The sequence below is a fragment of the Saccostrea cucullata genome, unplaced genomic scaffold (genome assembly GCF_032062105.1).
Source record: "Saccostrea cucullata isolate Sc308-1 unplaced genomic scaffold, CSIRO_AGI_Scuc_v1 ctg1314, whole genome shotgun sequence".
Taxonomy (NCBI): domain Eukaryota; kingdom Metazoa; phylum Mollusca; class Bivalvia; order Ostreida; family Ostreidae; genus Saccostrea; species Saccostrea cuccullata.
This window is the reverse complement of record NW_026926557.1, coordinates 238,118-257,945: the sequence shown is the minus strand read 5'-3', so window position 1 is coordinate 257,945 and position 19,828 is coordinate 238,118. Positions and strand designations below refer to the sequence as shown.

Below are 19,828 nucleotides of genomic sequence, written 5' to 3'. Positions count from 1 at the left end.
TTTATTTGTTTCATTTCCTCTTTAAACAAAAGCAAGAATATCATTTTTTACCTTGTTTCATTCCTAACATTTACTTTTTTTATTCCTGGAAAACTTTAGTTATGTTGTTGAGCACCTTGCATGGCCAATCAATATTCACACAAAATTGAAACACTTTTTAAACTGATATAAATATATAGTTATAAAAAATGAAATTTATAGGGATTAAATCCATGCACATAAATACAAGTGTGACAAATTGATTCATATTGCCTGCATTACCAAACAAAATGTAACCTTACCCAGTAAAGATACACATGCATGTATACCCAAGACATTCTATATACAAAGACATCATACAAAATCAAAGCTGCCTTTTATCCATTGTCACTTCAAAACATCAAGACACCATACGTATGTTTACTTAATATTAAAACTTTGGTATAATTTTCCCATCACAGTATACAAATATATAACATTTGGAATGATATAACTAGGCCCTGATGATGATATACAGATATATGCTTTCAGAAAAAATGTAAAAACGTTTATGGACAGTCAGAGGGACATAGGACGATGTGTGATCAGACAAATTAAGTTTAAAACAAAGCTTATACATGATTACTGTAATAATAATTAGTTAAAAACTATAATATATGATATATAAGATTGTTGCAAACCAGTTTTGAGTCCAAAGCTCCATTAAAGGTTGTGATTTTTTTTTAATTTGTCTAAAGATACAGGTAAACATTTCTTTTAGAAAATTAACATTTTAAAATCTCCTTAACATGTATTATGTACACTACAAGGTTGTAACAATGCAGTAAATCTGCAATGCTACTATACATTGAGTTTTAAAAACTCAAAGAGGAAAACTGATCCACATAAATACCACATATAATGACACCCCCTCCCTATAGCTAATGATTTAAATGACTCCATAGTAATAAATCAAATTTTAAAAAAACATAGTAACAGTTAACAATTCATCTAAAATTATGCCTCTGTCATTCATCAAACAACATGGCCAGTAATTCAGGGGCCCTTGTTATAAGAACCTTGTCCTCACAAATCTTACGATAAACGGCATGATATTCCTCACTGATTCCTCGAAGCTTAGTCAGCAGGCTGATAAAGGCAGAAAACTGGTGCCCTGCCCGGCTTTTGTGGCGAGACTTTAAAAGGGCCATTATGGTTTTCACTAGAACACTCTCTATCTTCTGAACTGTCTTGGGGGATTCTACTTTACAACGATCTGCAGAAAAAAAAACACAAAATGTGTAGTTATACCTTTTAGAATTTGTTCTTATACAAACCTATCTGAAAAAAGTCTAACATTTGTAAAGTTTTCCTGAGCGGACATAAAAGAATTGATGTTTGCCCACTGATTGTGATGATAGACCTGTTAATGAGATGTTGGACCATGTACGTCACACAGTGGGTGGAGCTTAAAAGTACTAAATGGGCTAAGATATCTTTATCTGTTGGCATAAGACACATGGCTAACAGGGTTGAGAAATCATTGCATGTTGACATTAGACACAGTGATAAAAGGGCTGAGGTATCATTACCTATACATTACACACAGGGCTAAGAGAGCTGAGATATCATAACCTGTTGAATAAGACACATGGCTAAAAGGGCTGAGATATCGTTACCTTTTGACATATAACACATGGCAAAGAGGGCTGAGATATCATTACCTGTTAACAATAGATACAGGGCTAAAATGGCTGAGATATCAATACATGTTGACATGAGACATAGTGCTAAAAGAGCTGAGATATCTTTACCTGTTGACCTTAGATACAGTGCCAAAAGGGCTGAGATATCTTAACCTGGCTGTTGACAATAGACAAATGGCTAAGAGGGCCGAGATATCATTACTTGTTGACATTAGACAAAGTGCTTAATGGACTGAGATATCTTTACCTGTTGAAATAGAGTAAAAGGGCTGAGATATCTATACCTATTGACATTACACATAGGACTAAGAGGGCGGAGATATCATTACTTGTTGACATAAGACATATGGCTAAGAGGGTTGACATATCATTGCATGTTGACATTAGACACAGTGCTAAAAAGGCTAAAATATCTTTACCTATTGACATTAGTCACATGGCTAAGAAGGCTGAAATATCTTTACATTGTACCTGTTGACATTAGACACAAGGCTATAAGATTCTGAGATATCATTACTTGTTGACATACAACACAGGGCTAAAAGGCAGGGTTCTCCACAAAGGGTTTTACCATGGAGGTGCGCCATGGTTAAATTTGTGTGTGCCACGGTTAAATTTGCTGCGCCATGGTTAAAATCCGCGCCCGCCATGGTTAAATTTTAGAATTTAAAACTTGATTTTCAGAGATGACACCTGCAATATACTATCTGAGTAGTTAATTGTGTTTATACAAGTCGTGGTGTGAAGCCCCCCAAGCGCACGGGGACAGGTAATAGTGCTAATTACCCATGGTTGATCAGCTGCAAATGTGCCGTGAAGCGTGAGAATTCATGAATCAAAGGTCGGTCGGCCAGGTGTTTTAACAGTATGAGTAGTTATCTACTAGGCCTATATAAACTACTGTTATCGGGGCTCTGTATTTTTGTATTACACATTATTTTGTTGAATTCTAATGGTGTTCAGTTCACTACATAATAATTAAAAGATTTACAAGAATTCAAAGACATAGTAACGATGTCTCGTAGTAGACACACATTTGAGCCAGGGCAGTCGAAACTAAATTTTTTTTTTTTAACGTCGGCAATCTTGATGATATTAGCCCAAAAATACTCTGTAAAAAATCCACATTCCTCTGTATTTAATTAATTTCCCATGCTATGTTTTTTCGATAAAATGTGCATAGGACCTAAGTGTCAATCGCCGTCTTATTTTTAGAGTTACTTCCCGTTGTTATGAGACGTCGCTTGGCGCTATTTTTAGCTCTGGGGCATGTGGAGAAGTAAACAAAACTTGGTGAAAAACGCATTATCTAGAAAAATAGAATGCTTAGAAAAAAAGGACACTTATCCAATTGTTCTTTTGTGTGTTTACTTAAAAAAATTACCCATTCATCAGTTTTAGTCATATTTAAACAAAACATTTCATACAATAGCCTACAACAATTATTAATTTCTGAATAATATTAATATTGTCATGGTTAATGTATCAACAATTTTTTTAATTCCTTCGGAAGATTACTATACAGTTTTGGGCAAATTCTGGTACATTTGTGAGTTCAAATACAGGATAAATCCTTTTCAATTTTAATCCTAATTTTTTTTTACTTTAAACAGAGTTAGTTATTCCATTGTTTTGTGTTGCAATGGTAAAGTTTACAAATTGTAAAACCAGTCATTGATTTATGAAGATTATGAAGTCTAACGCGCATTCGTGTTTTTGGTCACATTTTGTCTTCACGCAGCTTCCTCCATGGTTAAATTTTCAAATGTGGAGAACCCTGAAAAGGACTGAGTTATCATTACCTGTTGACATCAGACACAGGGCTAAAAGGGCTGCATGCTCCTCTGTAGTTAGTTGAAGTTTCCTGAGATCATAAGTGAGGTTCCACCAGGACTTCAGGAGGTCTTTTGGGAGATAAGCGCAGGCCTCCGAGAGATGAGCAGCTCGGCCCGAGTATGAGATCATCATCTCAGTCTCAGGGTCTTTGGCTCGATACTCAAGAATGAGGAAAAAATCTAATCGAGATGCTGAAAGTAATTGAATAAAATGTAAAAGTACAGTTTTTAACAATTTTCAATGTTAACAGAATAAAAAATACTAAAAATATCATTAGGATAAACAATTTTAACTTGGTATCTAGGAGCTTTTTTCATCCATTATAACATTAATTATCATCCCCGGATAATGGTTTGATTTTATTTTACAAAAGTGCTCATTAAATCCTGGGTCTAATACAGAACATGCAAAAGAAAAAAACTTACCTTTAACTAAATTGGCTTTGTCTCGAGCAGAAAGCTCATTAAATCCAGGTATCTCGTTACTGAAGGCTACATAATCAGCCATGGCCAGCCCAAATTCTTCTCGTCGGGTGCTGGAATTTTGAGTGCGACTGTCCACATCTATATTTGTTTTCTCATAGATCTCGTTGTATTCTTTGGTGGGAATGGGGTCCATGTTTCCGAAGAGAGTAATTTTATCCATATGTCTTGCCTGGAATTAACTTTGTTTTATAAATGCTGAGATTCTTTATACGCACATAATGTAATAAAAAAAAATACATGAACGTTTTATAACGTACAAAATACCTTTCCCTATTTTCTGAATTTCAAGGAAGTTTCATATTGATTGCCTTAATTTATATAAAATAACACAATTGTGAGCTACTGCATACAGGGATATCATTATGGCCTTTTAAACTTGCAAACAGTTTTGGCCCATTTTAAATTCACCCAGTCATAGTTATGTTTAAGAGATTATGCTATGTTCTTTGAATTCAACATGTTTAAATTTCCCCCCTCTCTTAGTAGAAGGGTTGTCCATAAGTCATTAAGACCTGAGGGCCATGGAATTTTCCTGTCCACAAACTGGCATAAAGATATAATTTAATATCTTGGTTTTTTGGCATTGCCCCTCAACCTCAACTAGGGAAGTAACCCAAACACCCTGTTATTTTTTTTGCAATGTCCCTCTTTTATTTCAATTATAAGACCTGTGGACGACCCTAGTTTTCTTAGCCTATTTAATTCACAAAGATTAACCAAAATATATGAAGCAGCTTAGGCAGTGATAACACTTAAAGTTCAACATGTGTTATATTATTCTTTCATGTAAATTAGTTGAATCTGATTTGTCTAGAAACATTTGTTAAAAAATAGTATTACCAGCTGTATTATGAACCATGCTTTCCAGCGTAGCACCAGTCAACATTGCTTGACGACAGGTGTAATTCCAATAAGTGACTGGGCAGAATTTATATGCACACGTTTCACTGCTAAAACATTCCATATGATAATAAATATTGCATGAAGGTAAGTGTAACATTAAAAAATTTCACCCCTCGAAAACCATTGTCAATCTCGGCTGCACCTCAGTTGACAATGCTTTTCTTGGGGTGAAACTTTCAATGTTACACTCAACTACATGCAATATTTATATAATACTAAATCTATACTTACATATCCTATTTCAAGTCTCTGTTTGATCTCCTCGTCAGTGATTGACTGAGTGAAATGTTGTAAATGTTTATAGGCCTTCACAAGAGTGTCCACCACTTCCTGCACGTCAGGTAAATCCGAACCCTCCGGGGAATCCGGATTCTTAGACGAACACTTCCCTGCAGGTGAACACACGGACTCAGCGCTACTATATTCGCCCGGACTGTCACCGGTGTGTTTTGTCAAACTCGACAACTCGAGTGACATTGAGTGTTTAGAACAATTGTCGTAGAATGTGTTGTGGAGACGCTCACTCAGCGAGTCTATGTCAGTGGATGTACCACAACTCATATCCGTATGGCTTCCATCACTTTCACTTTTTATTGGTCTATCTGGATTACATCCGGAATTACTGTCTTTTATTTCTGACTCAGTTGGATTACATCCGGAGCTGTAACTGTCCCATTCATCACTTTCCATTTGTTGAGATTTTTTGAATGCTAAGATTCGATTTGTTCGCTCTGTTAATGTGTAACGTCCCTGTCTGACTCCTGCATGGTAAAAATATTAAATGGTTTCTTAGTTATATAAAAAATGTGATAAAAAAATAGGTTATATTTTTTCCCTTAACAATATATCACAGTTATCATATCTAAGGATTTGAGATACTATACTAATGTTACATGTAAACTGCTACAATAACACAAGAAACAAGAGGCCTAGTGGCCACATCGCTCACCTGAGCAACTGGAGAGGTAAAATCAAAAATCAGTTCAGTATTGAAAAGTTTAAAAATAAAAGTGGGCCAAGGGGAAAGCGGGGGGGGGGGGGGGGGGGGGGGGTGTATTTGAACAAACTTAAATCTATACTTCCTGGCTTTGTTGTTCTTGTGAAGAATTTTAACGATTTTCCCCATGTACTCCTACATAATAACATTAATCATCCATTGTGGCCCCACTCTACCCTCAAGGGTCATGATTTGAAGAAACTTAAATCTACACTTCCCAAGGATGCTTCCATATAACTATGAAAAAATCATACTTTGCTGTTCTTAAGAAGAAGAATTTCAAAGATTTTTTCTATGTAATTCCTTCTTAAAACACATGATCACCCATTATGGCCCCATCCTAGCCCCAGGGGTCATGATTTGAACACACCTGAATCTACACTACAGGATGCTTCAATATAACTATGACCAATCATAGCTTTGCTGTTCTTGAAAAGAAAATTTTTAAAGATGTTTCCTACTTAAACTTTGATACCCCACTGTGGCCCCATCTAACCCCCTGGGGTCATGATTTGTTCAAACTTGAATCTACACTTCATGAAGATGCTTCAACCTGATTTTCATCTTTCCTTGCCCAGTGGTTCTTCAGAAGAAGAATTTTAAATATTTTCCCTATGTATTCCTACCCCGGTATATTAAATTTTGATCCCCCACTGTGGCCCCACCCTATGCCCGGGGGTCATGATTTGACTAAACTTGAATCTACACTATCAGATGATGCTTTTGTGTGAGTTTCATCTTTCCTGGCCCAGTGGTTCTTGAAAAGAAGATTTTTTAAAAGATGCCATCAGTTTTTCACTAATTCCTAATTATCTCCACTTGGAAGAGGGCATGGCCTTTCATTTGCATAAACTTAAATTCCCTTCACCCAAGGATACTTTGTGGCAAGTTTGGTTGAAATTGGCCCAGTGGTTCTTGAGAAGAAGATGAAAATGTGAAAAGTTTACGACGATGACAATGCTGACGACAACAACGATGATAGACGATGGACATTTTTTTTTTATCAGAAAAGCTCATTTGAACATTTGGCTCAGGTGAGCTAAAAAGTGGTAATGATCGACTTTACACTCCCTTGTATATATCCAAAGTATTCCTAATATTGATATCAAGATACAAAAAAACAATTCAGTGAATTTTTTTCATTTATATGTTACTTAGATCTTTGAATAACCATATGATTAAATTACAAACAAAAACAATTACTGACCTTCTTTTGACATGCCCAGGGCGAGACATTTCTTCATTCTACAAGCTGAACAATGGGGTCCCTTAGATTTACTCTCTAAGTCACAGTCCCAGCCTTTACTACAAATGTAGGGATCTTTCCTCTTTAAGTATCTTCTGAAAAATCCCTGTAAATAACATTTTATGATTTTTAGTTCAGTCCATCATTTAAAAAATCTGTTTGCCAGACTGGCTAAAATAGCTCAATTTTCTTTAAATCTTCAGGAAATATCTTTTTACAGTAAAACTCGGTTATAGTGAAGTCCTGGGGACCTGTAAATTTAATTCGCTATATCCATAATTCGTTATATCCGTATAACGAATTCGTATTACCATTATAGCGAATTCGCACTATGCATGTTTTCTTTCAAGTATTACTACCAACTATGTTAGTGAAGCAAATATAACAAAATATCTCTTCGATAACTGAGGTTTTCTTATGAATTGAGTTTTATATACAAATGCTAAAAGGAAATAAAGTAAGTTCAATTTATCATTTTCTTATAATCTTTGAAAGTTCGTTATAAAAGATGTAAATTTCTTTATATTTAACCTCAATGGGAGTCAAAATCGGTTCGCTATATCCGTAAATTCATTATATCAGAGTTCGTTATAACCGTAAAATTTTACAAAGATTTGTTAAGAATTTTGCCGGGGACCCAGAAAAACTTCGCTATATCCGTGAATTCGCTATATCTGTGTTCGTACTAAACGAGTTTTACTGTATTCAATCCAGATTTTTTAAAATTTAATATATATACCCTCAATTTTTATAGGCATGTACATTGAAAATTCAGCATTGATATTTAAAATTTCTAAGGCAAATAACATTTTCCACCTACCCTGCAGCACTGAGCCAATGTTTTTGGGGGTTTTTTTTTATTCCGAGTATGGAGATCCAGGGGAAAAAATATTATTTAATAATTTTAAGGTTGCATGGCTTCTTCACTTTTATACAAAAATAAGGTACATGTGCACCTACATCATTCTTTTATAACCATCTTCATTACAAGTCTTAAAAGCATAAAGCAATTAAAACTGCTTTTTTAAAGTAATTTAGTTTTCTACAGCATAAAATTTCTTGGTTCCTTGAAGGTAAAAAGTCAGTCACTAAGGTATTGTGTAATCATTTAATTTGTGTGGGTAAATTTTCATGGGTAAGAAAAATAACATTGGTATAATGTATATAGGGACTTAGTTTTGTGGGTGACTCATCTATGCAGAAGAGTTATAAATATCATCATATTACATAATATAATAATATATTTGCACATGATTACATTATCATTCCTATATTTTCTTGACAGTGTCTGAATAGGCCTTATGCACTCAAGTTTGTACTGATTATAGGTCTTAAATGTCCATTTCTGATTTATCTAGCTTGATGACATATCTATACCAGTATATAAACCTTAAAAAGATATGAACCATTTTACTATAGATTAAACCACTGTGTATAATATTTTAACACAATACATACCTTGCATGCTTCACACGTATTGACCCCATAATGTATCCCTGAGGCCTTTTTCCCACAGATCTTACAGGGGGGCAGAAGCAGGGGGAGGCTCTCGGGGAGGTACTTCTCCCTCTTCTGCCCCAGCCTTTTGCTCACTTTCTTTTTCACATCGTCTCTCTTGACAAGAGGGGGGTCCTTCGGCATTATCAGAGACGGCCTGAAACATACGAGTAAATGTCCCTATGATATGACCTGTACTTCAGTCTTATCAATAGCAGATAATCTCGAAATATAAACAAATCCTGATTTTTCATAAGATATATAAAAATGACATTGAGGCGAAAAAATGCAATTGAAAAGACCAGAATTTGAACCGAGCTCACTAGCAAGGTACTTTACCAACTGAGCTATCTGGCTTGCCAGCATTATGATTGAATCCACCTACTATTTTTAATGGACGTAAATCACTTCTTTTAAGATGTGCTTATGAAGGTAGATCGCAGGTTTGCTGATGTCAAAAATAGGATTCAACCATAAACAAAGAAAGCTTACCAGGCTTACATTATCAAACTACTAACAAGCAATAAATATTTTCAACAGGATGAAACACAGATACTGTAACACTAATTTTAAGGTCGTTCCATTCTCACAATTTTAATGATTCAAAATACAAAAACTGTATTTTTTTTAAATTTAAAATAGTTTAAATTTATCAATTATTGCAAAAAATGTATAGGTTGGCATATTATTTTAGATAAGAGACATAAATAAACTAAAGTGTATGTCAACATAAAAAAATTGTACATTTTTTGTAAACAGTACACAAAAATATTTTGTAAAAACTGGTTCAAATGCATAATTCTGATGCTGAAAGTTCCAATATACTTGCTACTTATAAGATACTATAGAATTGTGGAAGGTATTTTACATCAGTACAATAAAGAAAATGTCCGAATAAAAATATCTGGGGAGTTATTGCCCTTGTCAACATTTTTAAAGATTGAATAATTGATTAAATATACATTCTAAAAATTCTTTTACTAAACAATATTTATCATTACACCTTTTTTAAAAGCATTTTTGCAAAAAAGATAATGTTCTACATGTATCAGGTATGAATTTAAATTAATAACAGATTTTGCAGAAATCTATGACATCACAGAAGGATGGAAATACCTTAAAACATTTTTCAAATGCTCTTGAATCCAATAAGATACTTTTTTTCTTAAATATACATAGAGATTTGTTCCAATTTTTCAAAATTGCTTGAATTTACTGAGAAAATAATATGATTCTCTGAAATAGTGCTTTGCTGTGGTTAAACTATGGCAATGTTTACATGAACATATAATCCATCAGTTAAAATTCAATTTACGTATTACATGCTTTACTTTGAGCGAGTTCTAGCTTACTTGATTAATTCTTTATTTTTTCTTGTCACAAAGGCATACACAAATAATGATATCACATTTCCATAATATAAAATCCGTATGAAAATACAAAATAAGATTATTTGAAAATTATAAAACTTTGTATTAAAGGCATAGTTTTGAATTGTGTATATAAATGTGAAAGACACATTTTACAATATATTTCATTGAGATAGTGTCATCGGTTCTCATCAACATTTGTACACTTGAAATACAATTACAATAAAACCATGCAGACCAATCTCAAAATATTTTCAGAAAAAGAAATTTGAAATGCAACGATTTACATGTAGCTGACAAATTTTCAGCGTAAGTTTTCTGACAGAAAAGTAGCCTTTTTTACATTTGGACTTTCCACTGCACACATGTACATAGTCCTCGCTGATAAATGTCCTTATGGATTTTTGTGAGTATCCACACTGAAGTTGAAGCTGATGGTAAACCCGCAATCTACATGTACCTTAATTGACAAAGAAGAGCCTCTAGCTGTTTATACTTAAAACGATGTACCGTACAGAAATAAGATTGATGAAATTTTATGATTTAAAATAAAGTAATACATAAACAAATTGTTACATCAACAGCTGCAAAACAATTTCATATTAATAAAAATATTGGAAAACTTGTTTGGTTAAACAGTAATCTTTCAATTGACTGACACATTTCCCCCTGAGTTACATTGATTTTTCAATGCCTAATTATAAAGGTCTTTAAATGAATCTTACTTGATGTACACAAAACCTTGACATAAATGAGCTCTAAATGATATCCGTATAATTTTATGTAACATAAAACATGACAAAGTTTTTGTTTCAGAACGAGAGACAGGAAAAAAACATGGTGCACCATAACTTAAAATGGATTAAAAAGTTGCAAGAAAACAACAAATGATAAAACCCAACAACTCGTTGATAAGTCAGTTATTTATAACAGCAAGAAGATCTATGAACACTATATATGAATAAGTAAACAAAAAACTGACCTAGTTCAGTAGTTGTAAATTCTTCCATTACCAAGTAGCATTTACGAATGTCAACATACTAATTTACAGGGTTCTAATTAGACGATTGTCAATATTATCAGTAGCTACAACATGACTTAAAGAAATAAAACAACAAAAATACGAAGTAGAAGAATTAGGTGACCCTGTTAAAAACGGTGGCCTTACCCAATATTTTTAGCATCAAGTGTCAAAATGGCATAGGAAGTTTACACTTTCGTTAAAACGACAACCCCAAAACTTACGGAATATGAAATTCCGGATACTCTAAATAGTTTTTACTGCGTTGTTCAGAATGAAGTTTGACCGCGTTATCTTTGATAATAAGAAAATAGCAAGAGAGCAAACATTTTATATCTAATTCAATGCGTGAACGATAAGCGATAGCTTTTCAATCAATTGAGACTTCTTATCTTTTATCCTTGTCCATTAAAATGTGGTCATGGTACCCCCCTCCCTTTCCAAGGCTACTAAATTCATCTGTTCTTTCAAATATAGTTATTGAACAATTATGAAATATTAACAAAGCCATCCACTTCTTTTGCATACTTGCGATATAGTCCTAGCAAGATAAATCCACTATCGAACATATGAGAGGTCATATGTCGACCTGTAATTTTTAGAATGCATGGTTAATATTTTTTATACCCCCCGCTTGAAAAGCGGGAGGGTATATAGTAATCGTTAATTCCGTCCGTCCGTCCGTCTGTACGTCTGTCCGTCCGTCTGTTACGCTTTAGGGTACCCATCTCTTATCCACAACTCCTCTTATACCACTGAATGAAATTTAATGAAACTTTCACAGAATCTTTATTACATATATTGCCATTGTGCACCTCCTATTTTACTTTTTGATCTGACACATATTTTGGGTTTCCCGGCCATGGCAAATCATGGACTTTGTCATCAGTTATAACCATATGGAAGGCGGGGGGTATCATTTAGTGAGCTCATTGCTCACAGTACCTCTAGTTTTCTTTTTAAAAAAAGTTTAAACTTCACTTTTTATAAGCCAGTGGTTGATAAACTGAATAATCAAAAATAGAATATGAAACAACTTTCATACTGTAGATTGTATTTATACGTGGTATCATGAAAACTTAAAAAAAAAAAAACTTGTTACGGTGCATGGGGTGCATTTTCAGTGGGTCGGTAGGCAACTGCAAACAATTTTTCTTTCAGTCCTGAGCATACGCGTGGGACTAAGATAGAGGGTAATATTTAGTACATTTATTATCATCAAATATTAAGATTAAACTAATCCTTGAAGTTCATCTGGTGATTTCTTTCAAGAAATCGAATAGAGTTGACAGAGAGTACTAGTACACATATTTATAGTACAATTCATATGCACAAAAACATAATGTTAAAGATACAGAAAACAAACAGACAAACAGATGAGGTGTGGCTTCAAACAAGGCCTTGTTTTCGCAGACGTCTAATTCACTTGCACTTGCTTCTCTCTCTCTCTCTCTCTCTGAACGCTTACTGAGTATATATACTAGTATACTATCTTCTACCTTCCAATCGAGCTACATGTACATGTATAAATAGCAGATGCTCTCAGCTATCCTTATTTGGAATTTCGTGGATATAAAGATTTAAGCTAGTGCACATATTTTATCTAGTTAGTATGACTACATATGACTGTATGTTTGTAAATCATGGTATGGTCGGCGTTGGGTAGAAAACTTTGAACCAATGTTACTTTGCCAAAAAGAAGCTTTATAGGCCAAATTGTAAATATAGGACCAATCGTCTGAAATGGACCCGCGTCATGCAACTTTGGCCAACCTTTATACCAAGTGCAAATATTGTTTCTTTGCTTGCTGTTATTTCGCCTACTATTCATCTGAAAACCAACATCTGGCCATGCAACTAAACTGAATCAGTTGCTAAGGATGGCTTTGACTTGGCTTAAAATAATATTCACGTTGCCCCAACAATATATCATACATGTATACATGTACGTTGGGTCAATGAACAAAATGACCGTACGCCAACGTATACCTATACTCAAACACTATCTTGCTATCTGAGTAAAGGAGTACATTTTTTTTTAAATTTATTTAGAAATAATTTAGGATATAATTGTGACTCAATCCTACATGTAAATGGTTGTCTATTTTATTAGTTAAGATTAATTATTACTCTAAATTGTACTATACACTTACATGATGTCTGAGAAATATTCCCAAAAGACTGTGTCCTTCATTTCAGCTGTATTTTTATTCTAATCAACACCACATTCTTTAATCAGCTGTTTCAATATGAGAAATGTACACACACGAATTTGTCAACTAGATCATCGTATGATGAAATTTATCTCTTACCTGAACATACATATCTACAGATTTAAACAGACACATATATGCATGTAGTGGAGTTTTATTATCGAAACCTACATGTACCTTTAATGTACCAGGTAATTTAATTAAATTATCAACAACAAAAGTGAAAAAGTGAAAAATCAGCGCACAGATGTAGTAAATTTGATATACATTTCTCACACATATTGATCGACTTTTGTCAGCTAACATGTAATATCTTGCAAATAAGTCTCTTCCATCACTGGACGACTAGCTTTGATTCTGGTGAACCATAGGGGCTTGTCTTCCGGAATGTTAAATGTAAAATAAATTTTAAAAATTTTGAATCTTCTTTAAATACACTTAAAAGTTGTTAAAATAAAGATCCTGACACTTTCAGGCAAGAAAAACCACGTTTAAAAACGACGTACCACACCTATATACATAAACTCTTTTGGTTTTTCTTGCCTGAAAGTGTCATGATCTTTATTTTAACAACTTTTACGTGTATTTAAAGAAGATTCAAAATTTTTAAAATTTATTTTACATTTAACAATCCGGAAGACAAGCCCTGTGGTGAACAGCCTTTTAAGTACTGTAGCATTAACTTTTATACTCTGTACTCGTAAATTGATTTCATCTAAGTTTAGATGTAAAATAAGTATAATTTATATGTTATGGCTAAACCAAGCCCCTTGTAAAGAATCCCCGAAGTTTAACCAAAGAAACAATGTCAAAGAATAAACTTAAGACAATTCTCTTTTTTAGTTTTTGTTTTTTTTATTCACCTTCTCCGCTGCTGGACGGTCTCTGCATACAGAATGAGAATGAACAATAAACTATACAGAATCATGTAAGGAAAGAAACCATTGGCAATGAGCATTATTGAAAACGTATAACCACACCAAATCAAGGCCATAATCGAGCGATTTGGAGAGCGAAACATGTCTCGAAAAGTGAAAGCAATGTCTTCAAAAAAATTTACAACGGCCATACGTGCTCCCTGACCTCTAAACCGACCTCGGCCATCACGATTCCCGATGTGGAAGTCAAAGTCTTCGGAATCTTCCGTGGATGTATCAACGGTGAATTCGCTTTCAACCTCTGAAACCTCTGCGCAGGAAACAGACGACACACTGGTGGCGACATCTGACAGAAAGGACGAGACGTCAAGTCTCGTGGTCACGTGATTATACTCTACGGCTGACACAGGGGAGTGTTCATTATCCCAGTCAAGCGTGACATCCTGCTCTTCATTAAATGAGTTCTGACATCCAACAGACCGCACTTTTAACTGGTGCATTTCTCGGACCTAAAAGCAATGAACATGAAAATATTAAGTGATGATGCATATTTTTTTTTTCAAAAAAAGATGTTTTATTCATGTAGTTGTTATTAAAATATTCACAAGAGCCCAACTTCTTTCAAAACCAATTTCTTGGGGCACTACGTATACAATATTATATTTCCCTGATATCAGTTTCCTGTAGTATAAAGTGAGGGGGTCAACCAGACTTTCAATGAGCATTTCCAATATTAAGAGTAATGTTGGGGGGGGGGGGGGGGGGGGGGGGGGGGGGGGGGGGGGGGGGGGGGGGGGGGGGGGGGGGGGGGGGGGGGGGGGGGGGGGGGGGGGGGGGGGGAGTGTGTGGGGGATGCCCCCGTGCCCCACCCCCACCCCCCCTGTTGCTACGTGCCTGACTTCTAATAGTAATCAGAGTATCAAATCGTGTCATGTGTGCGCAAATGGTTACACTCCCGGGATGGAAATCAATCAGCGTAAAGTAATTGCTATTTTAACATTAATAATTAAAAAAAAATCATTGTTTATATCCTTGTTTTTAGTCATGTACAAGAAATAATTTAAGTTAAATGAAACCAAGAACCAAAATGTTACCCTTACGTGATTTCGTTCTTTTTTCCAATGGTTAACATACTCTTGAATGGCATAATTGACGCATGCGTGACGCTGTAAGATGTATCGAACACGCATGGGTGACCTACATGTGGGGCATGGAAATTTGAGCAATGAGAGCATAACATGATCACTGTTTTCTCGTGCAACTCTGCACAGTTTGTAGAGACATCTAAAAAGATAAAAATAGAAGATTGGTCATACAATTACATGTATTTAGAATTTTGTTATTATAAAACCAGATAACATTGGGGAATCGCAAAGGAAGATCAGTAAATATTACACAATACCTTTCTCAGAACTATTCAAAAAAAAAAAAAAAAAAAAAAATCCGGACACTGATTTCAATAGAAACGCGCTACGTTCCCGAGGACAACAACAGAAACAACAATTTTAAATCAGGCATACTATTAAAGAAATGTGATACTTATACATAAACACTTCGATAGCAAATACATGACTTGACTGTAATATAGAAAGATGCGTACAACTTTTTCACGTTTGACACTGCAAATAATGATTTTACTTACTTAAGGAATGAGCTTATTTCAACTTATATTATACGATATAACATAATTTGGGGTAGTTTACTCTTTATACATATTAATAAAAAATTATTGTGATACATACCTCAAACAAAAGCTATGACCACATTTCAGAGTGTGTGGTTTGTTGAAATACGACCAACAGACTCCACATTTAAGGGCTTTGACCACTTCAGAAGGGGAGGGCTTATCCTCCGGCATTTTGCAGAATGTATTTACGCCATTTAGTCAAGGTAACCGAGCTTTGGCGCATTACGACGTCAAGTTGTTTGGCGCGCTATGACGTCAGTTGATTGTTCACCGCAATTTCGTATTTTAGAAAACGTTACGCTCTTTTCTTGTCATAATTAGGAAAACTCTTTCTATAGATATGGATAAGTCCTATGGACACCAAGATGAAAACGACGACGATTTGAAAAAATTGTACAGGCAAATGAACCAGTTACGATCAAATCAAAGCGAATGCAGTGAGTACTTTGCAAAGGAGAGGCAAGAAATTGATGCATTGACAGAAAGGGTCGTAAAGCTGATCTCGGAGGCCAAAGAATTACACACACGGACTGAATATCTGCGAAGTGGTTTTAGAGAAATTGAGGAAAAGTACACTTCCATGAAAAGAATGTTAAACAAAGAATTCGGACAGGAAGCAATGAAACGGATGCAGACGTTAGAGGAAACAGAGTATTTAAACAGATTTATTTCGCACCTGAAAGACGTGGACAAGGGCCTAACTTTCCGATCAGTGGCTGTGTCAGACCCTCAGGAATATGACGATCTGTGACTGTTCTTACTTTACAATTTAAGCTTTTACATTTATTTTTTTTTTCCTTTTAACCAGGTTATTTTAAAACCAGATTTATGGACAATTTTCAAGTTAATCAAATGAATGAGTTCCAGATTTGTTCATTAAATCTAACGCTTTATCATAATTATATACATTAACTCCATATATGCAGTTAATAATGGTGCATTGCTATGTAAAAAGGAATTAAATAAATTAGAAAGGCGCAAGTTGTTTAATTAAAAAGAGAAGAAGAAGTTAGAAAAATTGGTCATCATGTTTATCAGATTAGTCTTGATGCCAGTTTGTCATTTCTCGAGTCAAAGATATCGATACAAGTATGAAACCAGATGATTATACTTTTCTTTTGTTGATCTGATACATGACTTGTATAATCGATGGATTTAATTTTCAAGAGTTATCGCACTTCCATCAATATTGGTACTGTATTTTCAGAAATGTTATGGGTATGAGCAATTGATTAAATATTTAATATGAACATTTTTTCACTTTTGAATTCACATCCACAAAAATACTGAAGACAGGCACTGTTCAGTCTGTTGTTGGTGAGAGGATTCAGCCTAGCTAAAAATCATCAATCACATCAAATCTGGAATTCAATGTTAAACCCTATTGTCTTTTATACTTATTTTACAATTTTCAAAGATTAATGAGTACATTGACTAATTGAAAGGGAGGGGGGAGGGTGTGTGAAAAAAAGTAAGCCCCAATTTTCAATGCCTATATTATGCATATCTTTGCAAAAATGGGGGGGGGGGCTAAGCCCCCCTAGCCTCCCCTTGTTCCGACGCCTATAAATGCTTACAAGCATACGCAAAGTAAACATGTGTATGGAAATATACATGTACTAGAGACATGTACTACTATATATGTTGTAGTTTGTTATGTTTGCTAAAAAATTGATGCAGATTGCAGAGGGATCGAAGGAGTGGACCAGGGACTAAATGATTTTTTTTTTTACATTAAGACTTTAGCAGAATAAACTCACAATTAAATGTGATGATTTTTGGTTTCTTTTATAAACATTTCTCATTTTCAAATTTAAAAACATTGATTTAAAAATTAATTTTTAAAGATCTAACTTGCAACAATATGAAAGAAATTTGCACTAAAAACACAATTATTTCTAAAATTTATAAATGTAGACAGAAATACACGTACATTAAATTTCGCTCAACGAAAAGCACATAAATAACTCGTGCATAATTGTGTGGAAAACTTTATTTATATATACTTTTATTTGTACAACCAAACAAAATACCAATTTGTACTTATAGTATAGATCGTATCTTGTTCTCATTTACATATATGTGGGGATTTAAAATGTATTAAATCGATGTGAATGATGGAAATAGACGATACACATTTTGTTGATTCATAATACATCCATCATTATAAACATTTTCTTCAAATGAATAGCTTTTGTTGATATTTTTATGTCCTTGTATTGACAATAAAAGAAAAATGAAATTTAAAATGTTTTTGTCCGCCGTAGTTTTTTTTTTTAACAATTTTCTATGAATCATCGAGAAAAGAAACGTATATTTCACTAAATTGACATTATTTAAATTTGGGATAGAAATAGAATTTTTAAAACTCGTTAAAGGTTTGACCTTATTGGTCTTTACTTTTGAATAAAGCTGGAAAACTTGCCTAAGTGAATAATAGAGCGAATATCACCAATGCTAAAAAATAATTGCTTCATGGACATAAAACAAAAGTTAAAGTCAGGCCGACTTTACAATAGTGTTTGTTTGTCTTCCCGCGACTCAGAATAAAAAAAAAAACGGGTAAGTAGCACAGTCAGGTACATGTAAGTGTACACGTAAGTGATCCTGACGTAGCATCGTTCTTGAAAGTTAATGACGGGCGGGGGGGGGGGGGGCAGCTTACCTGAATCTCATCTTCTTTCCAGACAAAATTTTTTTTACGATTTACACTGAGTATCTAGAGTTAAAAGACTTAAATACATGTATGTGGTTAGGGTAACGTATGTTTCAATAAAAAAATATTATGAAAGAAGTTCGACCCCCTCCCTTTCATAAAAATAAGATTTGTCTTTTTTGCCTGTCAATGTTTTATAACAGGTACATCTACATAAGTTACCTTCGTAAAGTTGAAAATCGCAACTTCTAGGGCCTTTCTGACCAGCGGAAAAACAACCTCCGACGGAAAGACCCGAGATGATGCGATTGTCGGATGATTTGCGTGGAGCGCAGCGCAGTTAGCCGAGTTTTGTCGATTAGCATTTCTCCGAGAGTCGTCATGTCATATACAATCGATCTTAGTTGAAATTCAATATTTATTTTTAATTTTTTGGAAATGGAAGTATCTTTTCGAAAAAAAAAAAGTTTGTCCATATTTACATGTACATTGAATCATAACTTTGTATTTATGCTGAAAATCCTTGAAATAATATATAAAAAAAATAATTTTCTCACGAAAAACAAAAATGATTTCCGAAGGCGCTAGCAGACAATATGTTGAGCAAAACTCGTACATGTATTCTCTACAAAGTCCTTAAATAAATTCCTGAGTTTTATATAGCCAAAATGTCTAACAAAATAGTTTTAATGGCCATAGTTTTTTGTAAGAGTTGATTTTAGTTGTCAAAAAATTGATCAAACAAACACCTTTACTGGAAATCTTGAATTCAAAGATTTTTTTAAATTGCATTTATCATGTCTCTAATAAAAATGCATGCATATAAGACAAACAAAAGTGCGTATTTTGTTTGTAGAGTGTAATATGTGGATTTATTTGTGGTCTGCAAGACTACAAACTGGCGGATTTGCCACTTGTTCTTGCTACAACAGTGATAAAAGATACAGCAAAGATTTTATCGCTCATAATTTTTCAAAATATAGGAGCCATACTAACGCACGTCACCTGTATTTTTTTCATAATTCTAGTTTTTTTTTTTTTTTTTGTTTGTTTGTTTGTTTGTTTGTTTTTTTTTTGAATTTCTTGGTTTTTTTTCCGTGATTTTCAGAAATGTTAGAACAGCTTCATGTACTTTCTTATTAGGTATCTTTAAAATAATGTTTGCTTGCCCTCTCAGAGTAAAGTAACTGGGTCGGTAAGTAGGTAGGAAAATCTTTACTAGAGTAAATCATTGTATTTGTTGACGTGATAAGAAGGAAAAATGAAGTGTCTGTAGCAATTGATTCGTCAAATTTAACACCTGTTCCAAATGTATCGTTTCATTAACATACATTAATATTAATTAAACAGAATTAACACTTTCTCGACCCTAGAT

General features: G+C 34.1%; 2 protein-coding genes across 4 annotated transcripts; both read right to left on the bottom strand.

Moving 5' to 3' along the window:
* Positions 1 to 20: 20 nt before the first annotated feature.
* LOC134272054 (vitamin D3 receptor B-like) lies at positions 21 to 13,266 on the bottom strand. 3 transcript variants are annotated; one of them, XM_062754291.1, is made up of 7 exons: positions 13,173 to 13,266; positions 8,590 to 8,785; positions 7,093 to 7,237; positions 5,120 to 5,649; positions 3,926 to 4,154; positions 3,467 to 3,691; positions 21 to 1,234 (listed from the first exon to the last, which is right to left on the bottom strand). In XM_062754291.1, exons 1-7 carry the CDS (start codon positions 13,211 to 13,213, stop codon positions 987 to 989), a joined length of 1,614 nt encoding a protein of 537 aa, XP_062610275.1. In that variant the 5' UTR covers positions 13,214 to 13,266; the 3' UTR covers positions 21 to 986. The 3 variants fall into 3 exon arrangements, with proteins under 3 accessions (XP_062610275.1, XP_062610276.1, XP_062610277.1); XM_062754292.1 differs by lacking the exon at positions 13,173 to 13,266 and adding an exon at positions 11,167 to 11,253; XM_062754293.1 differs by lacking the exon at positions 13,173 to 13,266 and adding an exon at positions 10,981 to 11,147.
* A 796-nt stretch (positions 13,267 to 14,062) lies between these two features.
* On the bottom strand, positions 14,063 to 16,005 carry LOC134272045 (uncharacterized). The gene is made up of 3 exons (XM_062754281.1): positions 15,853 to 16,005; positions 15,211 to 15,394; positions 14,063 to 14,619 (listed from the first exon to the last, which is right to left on the bottom strand). Exons 1-3 carry the CDS (start codon positions 15,966 to 15,968, stop codon positions 14,092 to 14,094), a joined length of 828 nt encoding a protein of 275 aa, XP_062610265.1. The 5' UTR covers positions 15,969 to 16,005; the 3' UTR covers positions 14,063 to 14,091.
* Between the last annotated feature and the right edge of the window lie 3,823 nt (positions 16,006 to 19,828).

Coding starts and splice junctions, on each gene's coding strand:
- LOC134272054 (XM_062754291.1), bottom strand. CDS start 13,213: ATGAAGGACACAGTCTTTTGGGAATATTTCTCAGACATCAT. Junction 7,238..8,589: donor ATACGTGTGAAGCATGCAAG/GTATGTATTGTG, acceptor TGTTATTTACAG/GGATTTTTCAGAAGATACTT. Junction 1,235..3,466: donor CCTGTGTCTGATGTCAACAG/GTAATGATAACT, acceptor TTTTTTCTGCAG/ATCGTTGTAAAGTAGAATCC.
- LOC134272045 (XM_062754281.1), bottom strand. CDS start 15,968: ATGCCGGAGGATAAGCCCTCCCCTTCTGAAGTGGTCAAAGCCCTTAAA. Junction 15,395..15,852: donor GGTCATAGCTTTTGTTTGAG/GTATGTATCACA, acceptor TTATCTTTTTAG/ATGTCTCTACAAACTGTGCA. Junction 14,620..15,210: donor GGAAAAAAGAACGAAATCAC/GTAAGGGTAACA, acceptor CATTGCTTTTAG/GTCCGAGAAATGCACCAGTT.